The 24,833-nt window shown below is 41.7% G+C and overlaps 1 protein-coding gene across 1 annotated transcript in view; it reads left to right on the top strand.

Moving 5' to 3' along the window:
- The window catches only part of LOC122795004 (rho guanine nucleotide exchange factor 7-like), a 925,778-nt gene that overhangs the window by 337,190 nt on the left and 563,755 nt on the right, over positions 1-24,833 (top strand). Inside the window, exon 6 of the mRNA XM_044063590.1 lies at positions 3,497-3,575. Within this exon, the coding sequence (XP_043919525.1) occupies positions 3,497-3,575 (79 nt within the window). The remainder of the gene's footprint in view (positions 1-3,496; positions 3,576-24,833) is intronic.

Below are 24,833 nucleotides of genomic sequence, written 5' to 3'. Positions count from 1 at the left end.
CACCTGACAAACTACTGGCTGTGCTCCTGCCAGTCACCTGGATAATGATTAACCCACATCATTTACTATTCTCAGCAAAACTCCAATTCTTCTAATACGTATTATTTCTCAGTATGTAAATTAATGCAGTACTTGTATTGTTCTATTGCTTGTTTTTCTACTATTCCCTGTATTGTTCTTTAGACTTTACTGCACTATTATGTTTGTTTGTTCTTGCATTGTACTGTACTATTGCCTGGATTGTAGTCTCTAAAATAGTCTTTGTAATATTGTTTTTGTAATGCTGTGGAGCTTTTCTCCCCGGGTCTCTGCTGAAAACAGGCCCCTGGCCCAGTTCGACACTACCTGGTAAACAAATGTAATAAATAAATAAAAAATAAAAATCAGTTTATTTGAATTGAGGAGATGTTGTCTGCAGTTAGAACATTCAGTAAGACAAGAGGTCTTGTTTGAGCAATGGTTTAATGTTTCTCCAGGAAGAGTCTGTTCTGTACACAACTATGTCATCAGCATACAATAACACCAGTAAATTTGGGATGGATGCAGACAGTTTATTCATGTATATGGAAAATAATAAGGGAGAAATGGCTGATCCCTGGACTAGACCTTTGAGCAGGGGACGTTAACTCTAAGAGTTCAGTCTGAAAGAAAGTTATTCAAACACTCAGTAGTTTTATTTATGATTCCATGGTTAAAGAGAGCTTAACTAGGGGTGGGTGGGTCATGTGCATTGATGTTGAAACCTTTGTGACATCTCTGAAAATTGTTCAAGATAACTGACCTATCTATACCATAAGTATGTCATCAGTGAGGTCCAGATGATCGTGATTTGCTGAGAAGCCATGTTAACTGAGGCAGCGGATATGCTACTCCGTGAAGTTGTCTGAATGCTGGTCATATGTTAAAATCATAACAACCATAGCTACTGTGAGCAGTATAGAGACTGGTCTAAACTCAGAGGTGGAAAGTGCCTTACTTGTTTTGGGAATGGGTTTAATTAGTGCAATTTTTCAGGTTTGGGGAGAATACCTTTGGATAGTGAAAGGTTAAAGACGTAATTTACTAGATATGTATTTGGAGCAGGCATTTATAAACCATGGGTGAAGTCCATCACTGCTTTTAGGGTTACTGGCTGGAATCTTGTTAACTCAATGTTTTGAGCTTTGATTTTTTTTTTAAATGGAATGGTAAGTCAGGTTGGCTTATTTGTGATATGATGCCATGTAGTAGCCTGGGAGAGGGAAGCTTGGTGAATCCTCCTAAGAAGTCATTAGGAGATTGGGAGAGACAAGCTTGGTGAATCCTCCTAAGAAGTCATTAGGAGATTGGGAGAGGGAAGCTTGGTGAATCGTCCTAAGAAGTCATTAGGAAATTGGGAGAGGGAAGCTTGGTGAATCGTCCTAAGAAGTTATTAGGAGATTGGGAGAGGGAAACTTGGTGAATCGTCCTAAGAAGTCATTAGGAGATTGGGAGAGGGAAGCTTGGTGAATAGTCCTAAGAAGTCATTAGGAAATTGGGAGAGGGAAGCTTGGTGAATCATCCTAAGAAGTCATTAGGAGATTGGGAGAGGGAAGCTTGGTGAATCGTCCTAAGAAGTCATTAGGAGATTGGGAGAGGGAAGCTTGGTGAATCGTCCTAAGAAGTCATTAGGAGATTGGGAGAGGTAAGCTTGGTGAATCGTCCTAAGAAGTCATTAGGAGATTGGGAGAGGGAAGCTTGGTGAATCGTCCTAAGAAGTCATTAGGAGATTGGGAGAGGGAAGCTTGGTGAATTGTCCTAAGAAGTCATTAGGAGATTGGGAGAGGGAAGCTTGGTGAATCGTCCTAAGAAGTCATTAGGAGATTGGGAGAGGGAAGTTTGGTGAATCATCCTAAGAAGTCATTAGGAGATTGGGAGAGGGAAGCTTGGTGAATCGTCCTAAGAAGTCATTAGGAGATTGGGAGAGGGAAGCTTGGTGAATCTTCCTAAGAAGTCATTAGGAGATTGGGAGAGGGAAGCTTGGTGAATCGTCCTAAGAAGTCATTAGGAGATTGGGAGAGGGAAGCTTGGTGAATCGTCCTAAGAAGTCATTAAGAGATTGGGAGAGGGAAGCTTGGTGAATCGTCCTAAGAAGTCATTAGGAGATTGGGAGAGGGAAGCTTGGTGAATCGTCCTAAGAAGTCATTAGGAGATTGGGAGAGGGAAGCTTGATGAATCCTCCTAAGAAGTATTTAGGCTATAGAGAGCTGTTTGGTGTAGGTTAAGAGCTGTCCTGGAAGAGGTTAGGTTTCTTACTTCTGATTATATGGTTTTCTTGGGCTCAGAATTTTCTAGGCTAATAATAAAGAATAATTTGGTGTTTTGGAGAGTAAGCTGCCTTTTTTGTTGGAGTTCCTGAGGTTAACAGCACTTTGTGTGATTTCTACAATATGGTTTTGATTTCACCATTTCCAGGCTTCATCTCTTAATTTGAGTAGAATGTTAAATTATTTAATTAAACATGTTTTCTGATATGTCTGTAAAATTAAAAGATAAGCAGGGATATTTTGTTTTGAATGGCTTGGGGAGTTGCTAAAGAGGTGACTGCCATGTCTGGGTTTTGCATGGACATAGCTGTTGACCAGCCAAGCTGGGCCAAGGCTGCTTGGAGTTTGATAAAGTATTTCCTGCCCTTTCGTCTGCAGCTTATTAACTTTATATTGGGAGACATACCTAACAGAGCATGTACATATTCTTTGATAGCCTCCCTGTATTCTCTTCCATTTCTTCCAGGTGCTCTGGTTTCCTCCCACATTTCAAAGACATGCAGTGGGCAGATTGGACACTCTAAATTAGCCATATTTATTGATTTATTTAACATTTGTTAACCAGGAAAGTCTGACTTGGAATTAAGCCAATTTTCAGCGGAGTCCTGGAGGAAAAAAGTTCCAGATGCATGTCTTTCTAATATAGGAGGAAACCGACACAAATGCAGGGAAGACATGCAGACTCCACACAGAGGGCACCCCAGGGCACCCCAGCCGAGAATCGAACCAGAGAACCTTTTGCTGTGAGGCAACAATGTTACCACTGCACCACTGTGCAGTCCAAAGGTTTTAGTTTGTGTTTGGTGTGGACAGACAACTGCTGCAGGGTTCTCAATGATTGTCACTGTTGATGTGACACCCTGAGCCCTGTGGGTAGAAATTGGAAAAAGGGTTCTGAATGGATCTATGGATATCTAGAAAACTTGAAACCTTTCTTCTTTAGATGTGTAGTTTTATGTTACATGTGTGAAGTCAAGACCTGTAAGGTGTTTTTCATTAAAACCTGCATGCTTAGTAGAATTTTATTTAGGTATGACTCTAAGCTGAATTATTTCCAGTTCTGAAATTCATGGCAATATTATTTGAATGATTTTCCCTTTTTACTTCTTTTAATTGCCTGTGTGTAGCTATTATTTTGAAATGACTAACAAAACTAGTAATAACAATGACAATAACACATGATCAAGTTATATAATTCTAATGTCTGGCAGGGAATACTTCCTCTGTCTGGGATAAAGATACGAGCACTGACAAATGACAGCAGCAGTCTCAACATGTTTGAAATTACTGGTAAGTCACTTTTGCCTTTTGTTAGCAATTTGTTTTAAAGGTATTTTAGGTTTTTATCATAAATTATGATTATGAACTTAAATATTTCATAACCTCTTTCCTGTTAGCCATATTACTTGAAATGTTTATTTCATTTGTCTTTGTCTATATGCTTCTTTGGCAAAAACTGAGTCATTCTTGATCTGTTTTTGTATTATTCAGCTCTGAGCTCAAGGCCCACCTATTTCCTTTCGATACATTTCATCTCCATTTGCATCTTGCTTTGAGTGATGTCACCATTGGGTATGCCCTCTGATGTCTTTCGATTCCCATGTTGCAGTATTCATAACATGAGGGAGATCCCTGCTTAGGTGACCAGAACGTCCAGACAGTATACCAAAGACTTAAGCTACTGCAAGGTGCATGCAACATTGTACAGAGAACAGCCAATGTCAGCCATAAAAGTGTCATCTGCATGTACCATCCTCAGAACTTCTCTGCCACGAGTCTGAATGACCACTTCCACTATTCATCTGATTGTCAAAAGTTTCCTACAATTCAGATAAATGCCCCATTTGGCACAACCTTTATTATGCTTTTGTTACTGCCTGCTTGTAAGAGGTTAATGTCATCCAAGAAGGGCAAGTGCTACTGTAGAAGACAGATTCCACACAAAGACAAACATGACCAGTGTCTTTTCTGTCTGGGTTCTGATCATAAATACAAGGCCTGTGCCATCTGTCAGATGTTTGTCTCTTTCTTTACCAGAAAGGCTCATCCAGACTCTGCTACACTTTGCTGTGAAGGAAAGGTTAGTTTGCTGTTATTTTTTGTATTTCTGTATTGCCTTTCTATATTTTGAATACTGTAGTTTGTTTTCTTTACCTTGTGTTTTGCTTGCATTCTGTTTTAACAGCATATTAAAACTTCAAAAGAGACCACAGCTCTCTCTGTTCTGAGTCAGGCAGAATTTTTTCCCTCCCTGCCACCCATTTAAGTTGTCTTCTTAAATACCACTGTCTTTCTAGTTGCCCGCCTCTTATGTTAATCTGACCATATATCTAATTTCTCTCTACTTTCACTGGCTTATGTGAGTAATCACAAAACCATCACTTTTGAAATCCCACCCCTTCAATTATTTAAATTTATTGGCCATCCTACAGTATTTCATAGTACCAAAATACAAAAGTAACCACCCCTTTCAGTCCATCTTGCTGTTTTAAAAATAGTAACTCTCCACTAAACCTTAACTTTTTAAACAGGTAAAACTCAAGTTACCTACTTTCATATCTAACTTCTCTAGTGCACACTGCAGAGTGCATTCTTTTCAATCTTACCTTTAAGCATCCCTGTTACTAGCACTTTCTCTAATACCTAAAAGATCATCTCTACTTGACTCCAAGTAGACTTTTCTCTATCTGTTAAACCTAGCACTTGCTCCTACAGTACTTATTACCTTGATACGGCACTCTTATAGATAGCACCCCAAAAGGCAAACCCCCATTTCTCGGTCACCCACGTCCCCGAATCTCTTTTAAAGTTTTTTGTCTAGTCCTTCTAGCATGTCGAGGGATCAGTTGCTAGTGTCCTCTCCTGCTCAGCTGGTGAACCTGGGAATATTGAGGCAATGTTACAATTGCCTCATGTACACAGACAACCCTCTCCTCCTCCCACAAAACACAAATACATGCGAGAGATGCAACTATACGGCCAAACTGGAGGCTGAGCTCTCTCAACATAGGACTGGCAAGACCAGTCAGGAGGAGAAGGTTACCACACACACTATAGACCCAGTCTCACATAGTACCATCACAACCTCAAATCATACACATAAACACACAAAGACATACTCGGCGGCTCTGATCAAAAATCTACCAAAACAGCAGAGGCCACCAAAGCAGACACCCAAACAACCACCACCTCAGAACACAACACCTGCAACACATAGACCTCACAGTCAGAGTGTCAAACAGTCACAGCCCTTAAGGCCAAACACAATGCCAGACACACTAGTCATTGGTGACTCCATAGTCAGACACACTGACGTCCGGCCACCAGACTGAGTAAGGAGAAGGTCACAGTAAGCTGCCTGTCGGGCGCTAGAATCCACCACATAACGCAAGCACTCAGGTCTCTCAACAGCAGGTACAAATACGACTCAGTCGTTGTCCACGCTGGTGTAAACGACCTGAGACGTACCTCCTTGGACTACATGAAAAGAGACATTGAGGAGCTCTCTGATTATGTAGCCCAGGCAGGTATGACCCTGACCTTGAGCAGTATCCTACCTTCACCAAGAATGATGCCACAATACAGAGATAAGATGATCAGCTTTAACAATTGGCTTAAACTCTGGTGTCATTCAAAGGGGATCCAATGTCTGTCTGCCTGGGATGACATGCTGGACAAGCCACGCTGCTTCGCAAGGGACGGCTTGCACCTGTCACCCCTGGGATTCCGGATATTGGCAAAGGCTCTTGCCAACCCCATAGTGCCTTTTTTAGGCAAGGCTCAAATTCTAAACCTACCACCCTAGAACACAAAAAAGGAAAAAACTAAGGGTAATGCTGCTCAATGCCAGAAGTCTAAATCTCAAAATGCACGCACTCGAGGCCCTTCTCAGTATGGAGAACATCGATGTCTGTGCAGTGACAGAAACCTGGTTCAAGGCTCCTGAGAGCACCCCAGCACTATCAGGTTTTACCTCTTATCATGCGTTCCGACGCAATAATCCGCAAAATACCAAAAAAGGGGCGGCGGTATCCATATTCATCAAGGACACCCACACCTCAAGACTGGTGGCAACGCACGATGCATCGGAGACCATCCAGGTGCAATTAACCATAGGCAAGACTGCTCTGCAAATCGTAGCATGTTACAGGCCACCCTCACAAACTCAGGAACCTCACATGGCCTTCCTGAAAACACTAGAGGGATAAATGTATCACCAAACACCATCATACTAGGTGACTTCAATTACCCTAATATAGACTGGGAACACTACTCAAGCCCAAACACCCTAGCCCAAAAGTTCCTGGAATTCATAAACTCAAATGCCATGGAACAACTAGTCACCATCCCCATAAGAGGAGAAAACATACTTGATCTCATCATCACGAACATGGGAGCACAATGTTCAACACCGAAGTATACCCCTCACTGGTGAGATCAGCTCACAAACTAATCTCGCTGGTGGTCCTCATCCCACCCCACCTGAAATAAAAAGACCACAGTAAAGAACTTCGAAAGCCGACTTCACACTTCTAAAGACTAGTGTGGTCTCCTTTAAGGCCCCCAAGCCGGCGGAAAACAGTACTCAAGCCGCTGAATCACTTACAAATGCCTTCTACCAGCACCTGCAGGACTGCATGGATAAGGCAATCCCAAGCAAAACAAAGACTCTTTGTACCAAAGGCAAGCGTCCAGTCTGGTGGACCCCAGCCATAAACAAACTCTACAACAAAAGGAGGAAGCTACTACAAGATAGAGCAAAATCCTTAAAAGGTAAGACACCCTTGATCACTATAAGTAAAACTAAGAGCTCTCATAAAATCATCCAAAGCAAATTTTGAGAGAAAAATAGCTAAAGACTCAAAAGACAATCATAAGGCCTTCTTTAGCTATGTTAGAAACCTGGGAGGAAACTCCCAGATATGCTCAGAACTAGTTCAAAATGATGTGAAGATTACTGATCCAACAGACATTGCCAACATACTGGCTGACAGGTTCAGTGCAAACTTCTCCCCTAAAAGGAGAGATATTTATACCAAGCGATTGCAGCCCCCAAACAACTCCAACGCCCAAGTGAGAACTGCTCTCTCCAACGCAGAATACACAGCATCCATGGGACCTGATGGTGTCCCCGGCTGTGTGCTCCATGAACTCAACGAGGAATTAAACCCACAGCTAGGACAGCTGTTTAATCATAGTCTTACCTCTGGATACGTACCCAGGAGTGGCGCACTGCAACTGTGGTCCCACTTCACAAAGGCGGTGCCTCCACCGACCCTGGAAATTACCGCCCATTAGCTTGACAAGCCTTATCTGCAAAGCCATGGAGAGGATCATAATGGACCTCATAAATAAAGACATAGGGAATTTGCAGACTTTGGATCCATCCCAGTTTGGCTTTGTCAAAGGCAGATCATGCCTTCTAAACTTGGTTGACTTTTTCAAACAGTCACCAAAGCCATTGATAAGGGAAAGGCAGTCCATACAGCCTACCTCGATCTGGCGAAGGCCTTCGATACAATACCCCACTCGGGTATCATTGAAAAACTCATCAGCTTAAATGTTAACCCATACATCACAAGATGGGTTGCAAACTGGCTGAGTGACAGAACCCACAGGGTCAGAGTTGCTGGCGCCATGTCAGACTCAAAGCCTGTCACAAGTGGTGTACCACAGGGCTCAGTCCTGGGCCCACTCTTGTTTGGCATCTACTTTTCCAAGTACAAGCAAACACAGGAGGGTTATGGCTGACAAAGTTTGCAGATGACTGCAAACTGGGCCATAGTAGAAAACACATCTGACACAGATATCCTTCAGAAGGGTCTCACAGAAACGGATAACTGGTGCCAGAGCCATGGCCTAAAGTTAAATGCCAAAAAATGCATAGTCATACCCTTTGGGAAAAACAAGGTTACCCCTAGCTACCAAATAGGTGGCAATCCACTGAGCACAGAAGAAGTTATCAGGGACCTGGGGACCCAGGTTAATAGTAGTCTGTCATTCGACACCCATGTAGCTAAAGTAGTTAGGAAGACCTTCTACATTGCCCACCTTATCATGAAGGGATTCTCATCTAGATCAAGGGAGGTCATAGTCTCCCTATACTCATCACTCATCAGACCAATGATTGAGTACAATGCCCCATTCGAATGTATCTGACCCGACACTTGCAGCAGCTGGAGAGGCCACAAAAGTTCCTCACCAAAAGGATAAAGGGTCTCAAACATCTGTCCTATGCTGCCCGACTGAAAGAACTCCAGCTCTATTCAGTCGCACCGCTTGCTCAGAGGTGACCTTTGCCTAACATACAAGGCCATGTCAAACCCAGATTTGATGAATATGCTGCACCTCAAAAAATCTAGATCCGTCAGAGCCACAAGGGTGGGAGACTTAAACCTCGACACGGCTATTAATAGGACATGCTGGAGGGATAGATTCATCACCCAAAGACTCCTATGCTGTGGAATAAAATCCCGGTATATGTGAGGCAGAGCACCTCGCTGGCCTTGTTCAAGAGAAATCTTGACCAATGGATGGGAGATCGCAGATATACCCCAGGGATTACCTCAGTGTCACTGCTCGACAGAGGCACAGCAAAATAATGGGTATAGTTCCCCATACTAAAGGGGTGGCGTAAGCCACAAAACGATGGGCTAGGCTTGTAAATGCCCTCGGGCAGATAGCCTAGTATGAACCTATGAACCTATGAACCTATGAACACTCTGCAATTGTCTGTCTTCCCTTAATATATATCTTGAACACCAGAGATTAAAGAGACTAGTGCTAGGTATGAAAGTTACTCCAGATCCATTGGGTGAGCCCCTAAAGAAAAAAGGTGAAAAAGGTAAGGCCTGAATATTTGACTGCACCTCTGATCCCAAACGTCCCTCTCAAGGATGGTGAAGGCCTGGAGGTATGTACAATGTTGGGTCCTCCTCCTTTGGCAGGTACTGATTTAGAAGCCACTAGGGACAGTTCCTTCAGCACATCCGCAGAGGTATCGCAGATGTCCGTTATGTGTGGTAAGGGGGGGGGAACTGCAGCTTGCTCCTTCAAACTTCCTCATAGTACCTCTCCTGCCCCTTTTATTGAATTTTTGCCAATGCTGAGTCTGGAGCCTAGGCTTATATTGGCCCTTCCATCCCACAATAGAATAGGCCTTCCTCTCAAGAGAAAACACAAACAGAAACATGTGTCTCCCAGTCAGGAGCCTTCCCCAGATTGGCAAGCCTTTTGTCAAGGGATTTTGAATGCCTTCCTGGCACTTACACCTTTCACTTTGCTATCTCCAGAATGAGGGAATTTTTCAAGTGGGAAAGCTCCCAGATTTCTGAAGTACAAAAGAGGTAAGATGACCTCTTACAAATAGATTCTCCTGCTCCTTCAGCCATTCCACCTGTTTTGCCAGCTTTTCAAGATGCTTTCTTGCAGCATCAAAAAACCCTGATTGACAACCTCCTGCTCCTAAAAGGGCAGACAAGTTCTATAAAGTTCCTGAGGACAGTAATTACCTGTACAAATGAACTCTTGCAGACCCAGCTGTGATCTCTCTCTCTCTCTCTGCTGATAAACCACCAAATTACTGTCCTCCACCAACCTCCTGCCCTCAGATAAGGACAGTAACATGATGGAGAGAATTAGGAAAAAGGTCTACACCTCTTCTACTCTGGCTTTTAGGGCCATTATTTATCAGACACACATCTAAGTATGTTATGGCCCTACTTTCACAAGCCTCTACATTGCTGTCAGATCTCCCAGATTCTGCAGCCAATCCCAGCTCTCTTCCCTCTTGGCAGTTTCCTCCCAGGTTACCAGACATTCCATAAAATGCAGTTATGACGTAGCTGAGGTGTCTGCATGATCAGCAGCATCTAGTTCTGTTCTCAGGATATATTGCCTCAGGATTTCAAGACAAAGCTTATGGATGCAACAGTGGACAATACTACCCTATTTGGTACTAATACTGCAGCCCTGTTCAAATCCCTGCAACAGAAAGGAAAAGAACTTCAGGAACTGAAGCATATTTTTGTTTCTCCAGTTCCTGAATTCCATAGGAACTACCCTTCTAGGCTTAATTTTGTAAGGAAGAAGACACCAACAACACAAGAAGGCACACGCAGGCCGATGCCTCTTAGATTTCAACCATCATCTGCTCAAATGGCCCCATTTCCAGACAAGCCATGTACTATGTGACTACTTGGCAACTTTCTCAGAAATCCCTCTTTTCCAGCACCTTTCTCATTTCCTTTCGAAATGGGAAAGCATTACGACAGATAATTGGGTCCTGTCTATTGTACAAGGAGGTTACTACATGACTTGGAAGATCATGTCTCCTTTCATGGGGATTTCACAACCCCCAAAGGACCAGATCCATCTTGTCCCTCAAGTCATTCAAGACACGCAAACACAAGGAACCATAAAGGAGGTTCGCTCCTTGCAAAGAGGAGAATGGTTCTATTCCAGGATGTTCTTAGTTCCCAAGAAGGATGGTCCTTAGAGACCAATTTTAGGCTTGTCCCAACTCAATCTGTTCCTTCAAGTTTCCACCTTCAGGATGCTTACCCTGCAAACCCTGTTTCCACTCTTGCTACCTCAGGCCTATCTGGTTTCCTTAGACATAAAGGATGCATGCCTCCACATCCCTATGCACTTGCTATTCAGGGAATTATTAAATTTTTTCTGTTGCTTCCTTTCATTTTCAGTTCTGTGCTTTGCCCTTTGAACTTTCTTTGGCCCCAAGGGTATTCACAAAGTGTTTGGCTCCTATCATTGCCTTTTGCATACTCCACGGAATTCTCATCTACCCTTACCTGGATGGCCTGCTCATTCAAGCAGAGCATCCAGACACTTTGCATTAGAACATTCAAACCACCATCTTTTTGCTCCTCAGTCTGGAATTCACCGTCAACTACAGCAAGTCTTCCTTTTCTCCTTCTCAGGACTAGATTTTCCTAGGTTGCAGGATAAGGGCAGACCTTATGATGGCTTTCCTGCCTTTGCAATGGGTGCAATCATTGCAGACTTACTTCAAACAGTTGCTTCCTCTGTCATCTCTGACTGCCATGGAATTCCTCAGGATGATAGGGTTCATGGCTTCGGTTATACCAGTGCTGCCCCAAGCTAGACTCCACATGTGAAAGTTCCAGTGGTACCTGTAAACACTCTGGTCCCAGCATGCTTATCCTCTAGAGTTTGTTCTTCCACTTCTTCCTTGCCTAAAGAAGGAATTGCTTTGGTGGATTCAACAAATTTCTCAGAATCCAGGACTCCCTCTTCAGCCACTTCCTCCAATACAAGAAATGTTCTCAGATGCTTCAGATCTGGCGTGGGGAGCAACTCTAGGTAACCTAAAGGTTCAAGGCCTGTGGTCTCCCTCCTTAAGGAAACAACACATCAACATCAAAGAGATTTGGGCTCTGATCCTGGCCCTTCAAGCCTTCAGGTCATCTCTCCTTCCAGGCCTGAAGCTGTTCACAGAAAACACCACAGTTCTCTGGTATGTGAACAAGCAGGGGAACAAAGTTTTATCTACTCTACAGATTAAGAATCCATGCTTGGGTGATTGCTCTTTAAGCAAAGGTAACTTTGACAGCTGTTTGTATTCGCTCACCTCAAAATGTTCAGGCAAAAACACTTAGCAGATCCATGAAACAAGCCCAAAAATGTATGATCCACGGGGATGTGTTTCTGGACATTTTTCACCAGTGGGGTACACCTCAAATAGCTTTATTTGCCTCTCCTATGAAAAGACAACTTCCAAAGTTCAGTGTCAGAGTCCCACATCCTGTGGTTAGGAAGGTGGACACCCTATCATTCTCATGGAAAGGGATGTTTCCCTACACATCCCCCTTCCCCCTAATCCTGAAAGTCCTGCTGAAGATACAGAAGGAGAAACCAAAAATCTTGGCGGTGACCCCCTTTTGGCCAAGACAGCATTAGCTCCCTCGTCTTCTGTAATTGGCCAAGGGCAATCATCACAAGTTACCTTATAGGGTGGATCTACTCACACAAGACAAGGGATCGTTTATTCACACACATTTAGCAACACTGAACCTGACTTTGTGGGTAATATCCTTCTGATTCCTTTCAGACATCTTTTTCTCTGAGGACATGCTTCTAGTCCTGCAGGAGGCCAGGAAATATAATGCAAGGAGTTCCTTCTTGTCCAAAGGGAAGAGTTTCTCCATCTGGTGTTTTAATAAGAGACTAGAGCCATTTCATTGGATATTCTGCTAGTCTTTTCTTACTTGTGTGAGCTGATCAAGGCTGGATTGGCTTATTCTTCAGTTAAAGCCCATTTATCGGCCATTTCTGCATGTCTGCCTTAGTCTCCCCCCTTAGCTTCTAGACTAGAGGTTAAACTTTTCTTAAAAGGCGTCCTTTACATCAGACCTCCCAGAAAACCTGTTCATCCTCCCTGGGTCCTAAATTCGCTTTGGAAAAATTGCCCCAGACTTAAGCCTGCTGCCTCTTCTTCCCCTAAAATTCTGAACTTGGAAAACTGTTTTACTGGTAGCCATTACTTCTGCTAGGTGAATGTCAGAACTCCAAGCTTTAATGGCTTCTTAACCTTTTCTGATTTTTCACAAGGATAGAGTGTCTCTTCGGGTCTATATTATAACATCGAAGTCTTAAAACTTTGAATGTTATAATATCGAACCCATTTGATCAAAAGACCACAAAACTGAACAATCAGAATAGCGAATTTTTTCCCAGGGAAACAATTTGCTGTTCCAACAAACATACACACAACACAAGCACACCAAAATTAATAATCCACACACATACACTTCACAAAACCCTACACTAAACCATACATACACTACTAGCTATCCACTTACCTTAACCCATCCCTAACCCTAAGGTCCGTAACTACCGCACACTCACCTTACCCACTCCCTAACCCTAAAGTCCCTATCGCACACTCACCTTACCCACTCCCTAACCCTAAGGTCCCTATCGCACACTCACCTTCATTCGCACACTTACCTAATCCCGGTCTGTAACCTTCGCTCCACAGTCGAGGAAATAGCAAAGCTGCAGAAACGGCCCACCGAATACTTTCCCTAGGAAAGTATTCAATATTCTGCAGCTTCGCTATTTTCAACATTCGGTGCATAGGGTTCGATATTATAACATTCGAAGTTTTCAGACTTTGGTGTTATAATATAGACCAGTCTCTTCATACCAACCCTTCCTTCTTGCCTAAAGTTGTTAATGACTTGTCCCTCAATCAATCTATTCACTTAACCCACCATTTTCCCTTCTCCTCAAAACTCCAGTGAAGGGGTGCTGCACACCTTGGATGTACACAGAGAACTCAGATTCTGTTTGTATATGACTATCCATTAGAAAGTTGGAGCAATTGTTTGTTTCCTTTCACCCCAGGCCACTAGAAAAACCTGTCTCTAAACAAACTATTTCATCTTGCATCTCTAGAGCAATTTCCTTTTGCTATGTTATCAGGGGGAAACTCTTCTTCTGTTATGGCCCACTCCACTAGAGTGGTGGCTTTCTCTGGAGCCTTCTTTAAAGGCCTGGACACTGCTTATATCCTAGAAGCAGCTCTTTGGTCCTCTGTCCATACATTTACAAAACACTACAAGTTGGATTCTATCTCCTGAGCCAGAGCAGCATTTGACAGAGCAATTCTTCTGCATGGCTTTGTGGAAACCTCTTGTGCTCCTATCCCCCTTTCTCACTTGTGAGCTTTGGTATTCCCCCTCATGTTATGAATAAATGCATCGTGGGAAGAACATAAAATAGTTGTGCAAAATCGCACCATATCCATAGATGTCTTTCGCTTCCATGTTGCAGTATTCTATCCGACCCTCCTTCCCCCTTGATTCATGCTGTTCTCTGGATATTACCTAATTGCCTCTTATCATTGGACTGGTGTTCTGACTGGGACATTCATTTCTGAGGATGGTATGTACAGACGCCACTTTTATGTCCAAAGTTGGCTGTTCGATGTGCAACATCACACATACCTTGTAGTAGCTTAAGTCTTTGGCCGTTCAGGTTGCCTAGGCAGGGATCTCCCTCATGTTATGAATATTGCAACCTGGAAGAGAAGGACATGTATAGTTATGGTAAGCTTTTTTACATATCAATTCTTTATTAAGAAGTAAAATGCTACATATTACTAATAATTTAATTGCTTGCACATGGCATGTTGAAACATGGATAAGATTGTCATATACTAGCCAGCAATATTTGTATGTCTTAAGTACTGTGCAATACAGTAAGCAATAAATATAATATCATACTCCCAAACATCCAAATGTTTGGACTGAGTAATGACTCCCCAGTACATACTGCCAATGTGTTAAGTGCTTTCCCCTGATGTTTACTAGGAAGTGATCACTGCAGAAATTGGACCCGCTTGAGACCCCTAACATAAGAGATCTAATCCATTGCAACTTAATCATCTGTTAGTTGTACCTCTGATTTGTGATCAATACCGAGAAGCTAGCTATAAGGTAAAGACTTTCACTCCAATCTTTATTGTGCTGTTGATAATTGAAATCTCATTCAGTATTTTGTCACAGATGTCTTCCAGCTTCTTTAGTTCTTTGTTTTACTTATCTCCATATCCGTCAAACAGAGCCTTTGGCAAAGAGTCTTGCAAGCCTGTAACTGAAATATACATCAATGACAAAAGATTGCTAAACGTACGGAAGACTATGGTCTGGGTAGCCTAACATTTATTTCAGTTAATATGATTGTTTCATTGAAGGAATTACATTTTGTAACTGTTACGTGTCTTTGAAATGCAGCAGTCTTAAAGTTGATTGCAACATTTAGGGACAGGGGTCACATCCTCCTTAACTGGAGGTGTACGGGGACAAAGCCAAAATGGAATAGTTTGTGGTCTGTGTTTTAAGATGCTAGGCTTTATTGAGTAGTATGTATCAGTGTAACCTTTTTAATATGTTTGGTTTAAGTAATCTGATCTTAGGTCAACCATAGAAGAATAAAAATAATAGTTTGTCTTATATTAATGTTGTTTAGTTATGACAATTGCAAATTCATTGTCAGAGTAAAAAAAAGTTCTGGTTTATTGCTGAGTATTGTCACCAGTGACATTCACAATGACTTCTAAAATAATCTCAACATTATCAGTTTTGAATAAAAAATATAGATGACTTCCCACTACAAAGTTACGTTTCCCTGTAATAAGTGGATACTCGCACAACTGAGTTCTCCTCCTACTGTCCCACTGACTTTAAGATACAGATTCAGAAACATTTAAATGGCATTCTGTAGCAGTAATGCCAAACTGCCTGCCTTGCTTGAAGAACCAAATGGCAGAAAATATATAACAAACTAACTGGAGATAGCACAATGCATGCCATAGAGAAGACAAACAGAGAAACACAGAACAGAGATGCATAGTATGGGGGTGGGGGTAACATGGGAAACATTTCATGCAAGTACACATATCAAATACATCATGGGGGGGTTGTTGGCATAATGGTTCATAGGTTCATAGGTAGGTACTAGGCTATCGGCCCTGGGGCCTATACAAGCCCAGCCAAAAAGTTACCCTAGCTTTTGCCACCCAAGAAAATTATTTTCCTGTGCCCCTGTTGAGCAGAGACACAGAAGTGATCCCTGGGGTGAATTTCCTACTTCCCATCCAATCATCAAGATTTTTCTTGAAGAGTGCTAATGAGGAGCTTTGTTTGATATAGATAGGTAGTTTATTCCAGAGTATGGGAAGTCTCTGGGACAGGAATCTATCCCTCTGGCATATTCTGTTTATTGTAGTGAAAAGGTTTAGGTCCCTAGAGCATGTAGCTCGGAGGGATTCAGATTTCTTTAAGTGGAGCATGTCCAACAGCTCTGGATTTGACATAGCTTTGTATGTTAGGCAGAGATTACCTCTGAGTAGGCAATATGCGACGGAGTAAAGATGGAGTTTTTTGAGACGGTCTATGTAGGGCATCTGTTTGAGACCGGTAATCCTCTTTGTGAGTTTTTCTGCGGCCTTTCCAGTTTTTGCAGATGTCTTGTGAGGTACATACCAAAAGGGGCATTGTACTCTATAATGGGTCTAATGAGTGATGAGTAGAGGGGAACAATGACCTCTTTTTTTTCTGGATGAGAAACCTTGTGATAAGGTGTGCCACATAGAAGGATTTCCTGACTACTGTGGCGATGTGATTATCAAAGGAGAGACTACTGTCCACCTGTGTCCCAAGATCTCTTATTACACTTTCGGTGTTAAGTAGCTACCGCCTATGTTGTAGTTCATGGGTACAGAGTTTTTACCAAAGGGGATGACAATGCACTTTTTGGCATTGAGCTTGAGGCCATGGCTTTGACACCAGGCATCTGTCTCAGTGAGGCCCTTTTGTAGGATGTCCACATCGTTAGGAGTTTCAATTATGGCTCCTAGTTTGCAGTCATCTGCAAACTTCATTAGCCAAAGACCTTCTGTGTTAGCCTGTACTTAAGAGAAGTAGGTACCAGACAGGAGAAGACCCAGGACTGAACCCTGTGGTACTCCACTTGTCACTGGTCTGAAGTCGGATTTGGAGTCTGCTACTTTCACAGTGTGGGTTCTGTCAGTGAGCCAGTTGGCAACCCACCCTGTGACATAGGGATTTATACCTAGTTTAGCGAGTTTATCTATAATTCCAAAGTGGGGGATGGTATGGATGGTATTGAAAGCCTTGGCAAGATCTAGATAGGCTGTGTGAACCACCTTACCCTTGTTTACGGCTTTGGTGACTGCTTCAAAGAAGTCTATCAGGTTTAGGAGACATGATCTGCCTTTTACAAACCCAAACTGGGTGGGGCCAGAGTTTGGAAATTACCAATGTCTTTGTTTATAAGTTCCATGATGATACGTTCCATGGCCTTTCAGACCAGGCTCATCAGGCTAATGAGGTAGTAGTTCCCGGGGTCCGTGGTGGCTCCCCCCTTGTGGAGTGGGATAACCGTCACTGTGCGCCATTCAGCAGGCACAAAGCCTGAGGTGAGGCTATGATTGAACATGGTACTTAGGTGGGGTGCCAGTTCATTCTGTAGTTCGTGTAAAATGCAGCCTGGGATGTTTTCTGGTCCCATGGATGCTGTTAAAGTGTTAACCTCACAGACACAAGACACGGGGTTTGATTCTCACCTTTGAAGGAAAATTGGCTAGGCTTAAAATGTACATCAGAGGCAGCCAACTTAGTATTTACCCATAAACCTATATATCTCATACATTTTAGAAGATAAAAGTCACCAAGGATTAATCACAGTAAATTATGCCATTGAAACATATATCAGCAATATAAAGACCATTTGCACAAGATAGGACAAGAGAAAAAAAAGCAATCTATTATGATTCACTGTGTCTATTTTGTCAAGACTCTATGAGTCATAAGCAAATTATCAACAACTGAAAATGTTAGCAACTCAAGCAGTCTAAACACAGAATATCCAAAAACACAGTGAAAGTACAATGAAATAAATCAGTTATGTCAGGGAATAAATGATTTTAATGTAACAGACATTCTAACAAAAATCAGACAGAGGTGTTATGATCGGGATTAAAGATAGCTATGAGATCTGTGATTATTACATGTTCAGTGATAACACCAATACTGTAAATTCTGTAACTGTGACAATAAAAACAACCCTGGATCAAATAACACTTTTTGGATTGTGTATATCAACAATCAAATGACCTGGAGGAATTCACACACTTCTTATATGAAGCACAGGAAAGAAACATAACAGTAGTTGTGGACTTAAATTGCAGAAGCAGACTGGAGTATATTGATTCAACAATGTTAGTAAGGAATTTAATGACAACATATGCGCAGGAACAACAATTGCTTCAGACTGCAACAAAACCTACAAAGGAACTGAACGTATTAGATGATGTTTGCTTTCCTAGGGAAATGACTGTTACTTCTTGTCAAGTTTTGCCACTGTTAATGTGCAGTGATCATGGGGTTATAAACATTAAATTACAGGAAGATAAGTCTGCCAAACTGAAATCTAAACCAATGCACAGAAGAAAAATAACAGACTCCAGAGGACCAAGGCAGTCAGTATGTTAAAACTAATTGGGGTAATGCATTCAGAGGAAAAACTGCACAAGAAATGTGACAAGTTTTGAAAGGGAAATTACTTGAGTGCAAAATAAATAAACTTCTGTGGTTCTGCTCAACAGGGGCACAGGAAAATAATTTTCTTGGGTGGCGAAAGCCAAGGTACCTTTTTGGCTAGGTTTATATAGACCCTAGGGCCAATAGCCTAGTACCTACCTATGAACCTATAAATAAAATCGTATCAGGATGTAGGCACACAAGGTCAGAATAGTATATTTCCATAAGAACAAGTTACTTAATTAAAATGAGTGAAAAAAACATAAGCAATGGAAAAGAGGTCAAACTTTAACTTTGAAAACTGAAATAAACAAGCTGGACAGACAAATTAAACATAGTATGAAAGAAGATCAAGAACATTTTGAAGAAAATGTATATAAAGATATTGAACGTAACAGGAAATCATTTTATAGATACATACAATGCGGAATGAATAAACACATACACAAACACACAGATTATAGATATATTTACAAAATCTTATGCAAAGCAGTTTGGCTGTACAAAGTGGGGGGTGATGAATTGCCCTTGTAACAGCCAGGTAACTTCAGATACTGAAATTAAATTAAATTAAATTAAATTAAATTGGAAAACAATAATCCCACAGTGAGCATACACCATGCAGCCTGTTCCACAACACCAAACCTCAAACAAAAAGAATACAAAAGCAATATGCTCATGTATCATATTGTTCAGGACCCCAAGAAAAACAAGAAGTCTGGGAACAAACTTAGCAGGTATATAAGTCCATATAGGAACTTCTAAAGATGTATAAAGGACACAGCACCTTCCAAATCATAAAAAGATGAAGTAACATTTATTCACCAAAACTTAAATATAACAAAGTTAAGCACTTTCTTCCATGTAACACAAGAATGGACTTCATCAGAAAAAATTTACATAAAAAATCACCACATTTATGTAACTTGTTTTGCGGCCATAAGATCTAATAAGTAAATATTTTACAAAATTTTAAAGGGACAATCTTGCTAAAAAATCAATTACTCAAATTGTTAAAATTGTAATTACTATACATTAATATATGTTAAGATATAAATTGTTCCTTTCTGTAAAATTCCTTCCAATACACAGTCATAACATCAATAAATAAATCATATGAAATTATTATTGTTCTAACAAATTATTATTCATAAAAATTATTCATAATAAATGTATGCATCAATAACAGTTTAAATTATTTTATTTATCCTTTGCTGACTGGGTTAGTCCACTAGGTAGTAGCCTGTGATTCTTGTGGGGCTGATGGTCCACGTTTCACACTATTAAAGAGGAATCCTAGGATATTATTGGGACCAATCAATGCAGTGTTCTTGGCGTTACAGATTTCCTTGAGTACATGCTCTCTAGTGATAGTTGCGGAAGTTATGAAAGTGGTTATTTCCGAAGGGGCATCTGACAGGGAGAGGAGTTACATTTGTTAGCCAGGCGGTGGCACTATTTACAATAAATTCAGTACACTGCTATGTACTGGCTTTGAGATAATGGATATAGCTGAAGAAAGCCTTGTGATTGTCCTTTGCCTGGGAGGCTAATTTTACCTCAAATCTGGCTTTGGTAGACTTGATTAACAAAGAGGTAAGAAAAACTTATCATAAATAGAAATAATACCCATTTGTTAAACAGACAGACAAGCTGGATATACAGTCCCTTTTAAGGGGCAACCTGGAATCAATGTTTAGTTAAGTGACTTGTTCATGGTCACACATTAGGCAAAGGGGGGGGGGGGCTAAAGGAATCAAACCTTGTAGTATAGGAACTACAGCTCACAGCCTTAATCTTCTACACCAAATGGCAGACAATAGACACACAACCTCAACAAACAGCTGATCAATGACAGCATAAAACATACTGCATTTCCAGGACATAAATCTGTGATAGTGCTTGATACATCTCCCAAAAATGTTGATACTGGACACTCCCCCAGTGACATTACATCAGCTCATTCTACTGTTTATAGTAGGAACATGGCAATGGCCCACCTCTTTAGCTTCTGAACCTTGAATTATCTCATTTTTTCTGTCTCTTCACTTTCTACTATATAAAAAAAAGAAAAAAAATGTTCCTATTTCTACTTCATTTTGCTGTTTGACATTTATTACTGCCTGTTGGTAGCCTCACTAAACTGATGACAGTATTCTACTGAATCGCTGCTTTATTAGTGCTGTCTGTTACTGTTGAGATCTGTGAACTATTGTTTCTAAGCAATCTACAGATTAATTATATTTCATTGCTATCTACTGCAATTCATTACTGTTTAACTGCATTTTACTGTATTTTGTTGCTGTTTAACTGCATTTTTCATACTGCAAGTGCTAGTCTTTAAAGTTAACTGTTTTTCTAACAAAAAAAAAATAAAAAATTCTGGGCTTGTTTTCTGTCTTTCCTGTTGCTAGAGTAGTCCAAATAAAGATTTGCAGTCTCCAGGACTGTTTTGTAAGTTTCTGAGTCCCCCAGACCTATCTGTGTTAGGGGGAAGTTTTCCAGCTTATTAGTGAGAGTGGTAAACACTAGGTAGCCTATCTACCACAAGAGGAGTGGTTTCCGGCTCTGAAATTGTAGATTTTCTTCATGTTTCACTGTTGCAGTCATTACGTTTGAGTTGTCTGCTTGCAGATAGCCCTCAGTCGGCCTGATTAACAAAGTCTTGGGTCCTGCATCAGTTGCTGTCCCTTCTTCCATGACCTCAGGTCGTCAGAGGTATAAAACATGCAGCCAACGCCATTACATCCGTCTTTCTTGCCATGCGGTGCCCGAAGCAGAAGCAGAAACAGTTCGCAAGTGCCGGTCGGCCGACTCCTGAAATTTTCGTTTTCGGGTTTCAGAACCGAAGTCTTCAACTTAAAGCTATGTACCCCATTGGGGAAACTTTTTCTTGCTCCTTACCGATGTCAGTAAAAATTAATAATTGCATTACTTGTGGAAAGCAAATACCTCATAAAGAGTTTCATTCGTACTGTATTCCTTGCGTAGGCCCTGACCACGACGTACCTTGCTTTCGGTTTTGTGCTTTATTTAATCAGCGCACAGTTGTCGGTATATTTTCGCCTCTAAATATTTCGGTTCTCGGTTTAATTATCTAGAAATGTCATCGGTTAGCCATCCGACTACCGGGATTCCAAAAAATCGCAAAGATAAAGACAGAGACAGGCCGCCGAGGTCCAAAACTGCTGACGACACTTCTCCTAAGCCAGTCGCCAGTTCGCCGGTACTCAGTGAGGCATTTTTGCAGCCCCTGATACCCACTACTTTTGATTCGCAGGCCTCTACTGAGACCCATTCGGAGTCCGGTATGCCATGAGATGCTTCAACTATGGAACTCGCGGATGTCTCTACCTTGGATGGGTCCGGAGCCGCTGTGCAGGCACCAGCTTCTGAGGGTGTATTCAGGCCTACGGACTTGCATATTAAATCAACGCCTCTTTCTTTACTTAGGCCTAAATCTCGATCCATGCCTAAAAAACTGATGCCCAGGCCACATACTCAGGCCTCTATGCCTAAAAAACAAATGATAAGATGGCTGAAGATCTAATAACTCTAATCAGGGGTAGCTAACTCCCCCCTATCTAAGAGGCCTATGACTGAAGTTAATTATGAATCTTCTGATCAGGATTCTGTTTTTTCTGATTCTTCTGATGATCTGGATTTGCCCTTATCTACTTATGAAGATTCTGATGCAGAGGACTCCATTCCCTCTGCTTCCCCTCCTGAGGATTTTTTTTTTTTTGAGGAAACCTTAGATACTCTAAGGGAGCATTTCCCGGATTTTTCTGATTCAAAAAAAGAGGCTTAGGGATTTCCTTCTCCTACCTCAGCATAGGCCTTTAGCTATTCCTCCTGTACTAGACATTGTTGATTATGCTTTTTTGGAATCATGTTTGGCCCCTGATTCCCTTCCTCCTGCTCCCAGAAAACCTGACAGATACTACAGGGTCCCTGAGTCCCACAAGTTCCTTTTTAAAAATCCTATTGCAGATCCAGAGACTATTTCACAGGGGCCCAAGGGCATTAAGGCTTCTACTGCTAAAAATCCTACCCCTTCTGATAGAGACTCCAGGGCGCTGGATAGATGGGGTAAGAAGGTTTACACTTCTCCAACCTTGGCCATTAGGGCTTTAAACTGCCAGCTTCATATGTTAAAGTATCAGCAACATGTTATTGGACTGCTTAAACAGAAAATTATGTTGATTCTTGACTGTGTGGAAAATAAAGAATGACAGGATTTAATGCATTCTGCTGAACAAGCTGGAAAACATACTTTGCAATGTGGTTTTGATTCATTAGAGGCCTCTTGCAGGGCTGCTGTTACTGGGTCTGTGCTCAGAAGGCATGCTTGGCTTAAGGAGCAATCTTTGCCTGATCATGTTAAAGCTAAATTGTTGGATGCTCCTTTAAATCAGGACCGCCTGTTTGGCAACAAGGCTGAGGAAGTTCTTAAAAAGATGGAAGATAAAGCTAAATCTATGCAAACTGTTAAAGATTTTTTAAAAGTTCAGCCTCCTAGATTTAGTAGGCACTGGCCCTCTAAGAATTAGTCCTTTCCAACCCCTTCCAGGTCTTCTCAAGCCAAACCTAGACACAGCAAAAACCCCAGGTTTCAGTCCCAGGGGACACACATAACTAAGCAGTGGGGGGCCTCCACTTCTAAATATAGGAGTAATAAGACTCCTCCTTATGGTAAACTGTCTCAATGACTTCCTTTTAAAATTTCCAAGCACTTATCAACTGACTGCCCCTTTGGGGGAAAAGATTGCTCTTCATGCAAAGAATTGGGAACTCATTACCCTGGACAAATGTGTTTTAAATATAGTGTCCCAGGGATACAGATTTCACTTCCACACGTTGCCAGAACCAAGCGAGTGGCCGGACCTACCCCCAAATCAGTGAGCAGAGGCCCAAAAACAAGTACTTTTTTCTCTTAAGCATGGGGGCTATTCAAATGGTACCAGAAGAGGAAAAGGGACAAGGTTTCTACTCAAGACTTTTCCTGGTACCCAGAAAAGACAATTCATGGTGTCCTATCCTGTACCTGTCTACTCTAAATACCTTTTTGGAGATTCCAAAATTCAAGATGCTGACTCTTCACCAATTACTTCCTATGCTAGGCAAAGATGCCTGGTTGGCAACACTAGATTTAAAAGAAGAATACCTGCACATCCCAATCAGGGAATCTTGCAGAAGATACCTATGCTTCAAAACAAGCTACACGCACTGTCAGTTATCTGCACTGCCCTTTGGCTTATCTACTGCACCCAGGGTATTCACAAAGTACCTAGCTCCAGTTATTCCATTTTGCATGCAAAGAAATATTCAAATATACCCATACCTGGACAATTCTCTAATTCAGGCAGAAAGCCAGGACATACTTTTGAATCATCTGGCCTTTGTACAAAGGGTTCTAACTTGTCTGGGGTACACCATGAAAGAAAATAAATTGCACCTGGTACCCTGTCAACAAATTATATTCCTGGGAGCAAGCTTGAATACAACTTTCCAGATTGCTTACCTCACGCCAGAGAAACAAATTAATTTGACAACCTACTTCAAACAAGTGGCCACAAAAACCCTGCTATATGCAAGACAAATACTGCAAGCCTTGGGGTTCATGGCCTCCTGCATTCTTATAATTCCATATGCAAGACTGCATATGAAGAAACTACAGTGGTATCTAAAAAGCCTATGGTGTCAACATTCTCAGGACCTAGAAACAATGATTCCTATCATACCTTGCCTATGCCTAGAGTTCCTTTGGTGGGCAGAGGCCTGCCACCAAAACAAGGGACTACCTTTCAAACCACCCCCTGCCACCCAAACACTAACAACAGATGCATCAGATTATGCATTGGAGGCTCACCTTGCAGGGAAGTGCATTCACAGCAAATGGAACCCAAGTCAAATGCACCTGCATATCAATCAAAAATAAATGTTAGCTGTACAGAATGCTCTCACAGCCTTCAAGAACCACATTTTTCCAGGACAACTAATGGTAAAGACGGACAACACCACTGGTATCTGGTACATAAACAAGCAGGGGGGTACACATTCCTACCCCCTCTGCAGACTAGTCATGGCATTGTGGAACACAGCCTTGAGCTACCAAGTGCACCTACAAGCTCAATTCCTGCCAGGAAAATTAAATACACTGGCAGACAGACTAAGCAGAAACCTCATGGACCCACATGAGTGGAAACTCGAACCAAGGACTTTCAACATGTTGACAAGCAAATGGGGGAGCCCAGATATAGACCTGTTTGCCTCTCCCCAGAACTACCAATTGGACAGATTTTGCACAAGGACTCCCCACAAACAAGTGTGGAAAGTGGATGGTCTGTCCTTCAGCTGAAAAAACCTATCAATCTATGCCTTCCCCCCTCTGCCTCTGCTCTCCAAAGTACTACTAAAAATCAAACAGGACAAACTT

This window comes from Protopterus annectens, chromosome 2.part1 (assembly GCF_019279795.1).
Source record: "Protopterus annectens isolate FY-2018-M chromosome 2.part1, PAN1.0, whole genome shotgun sequence".
Classification (NCBI taxonomy): Eukaryota; Metazoa; Chordata; order Ceratodontiformes; family Protopteridae; genus Protopterus; species Protopterus annectens.
This window is presented reverse-complemented; position numbering and strand designations above follow the sequence as displayed.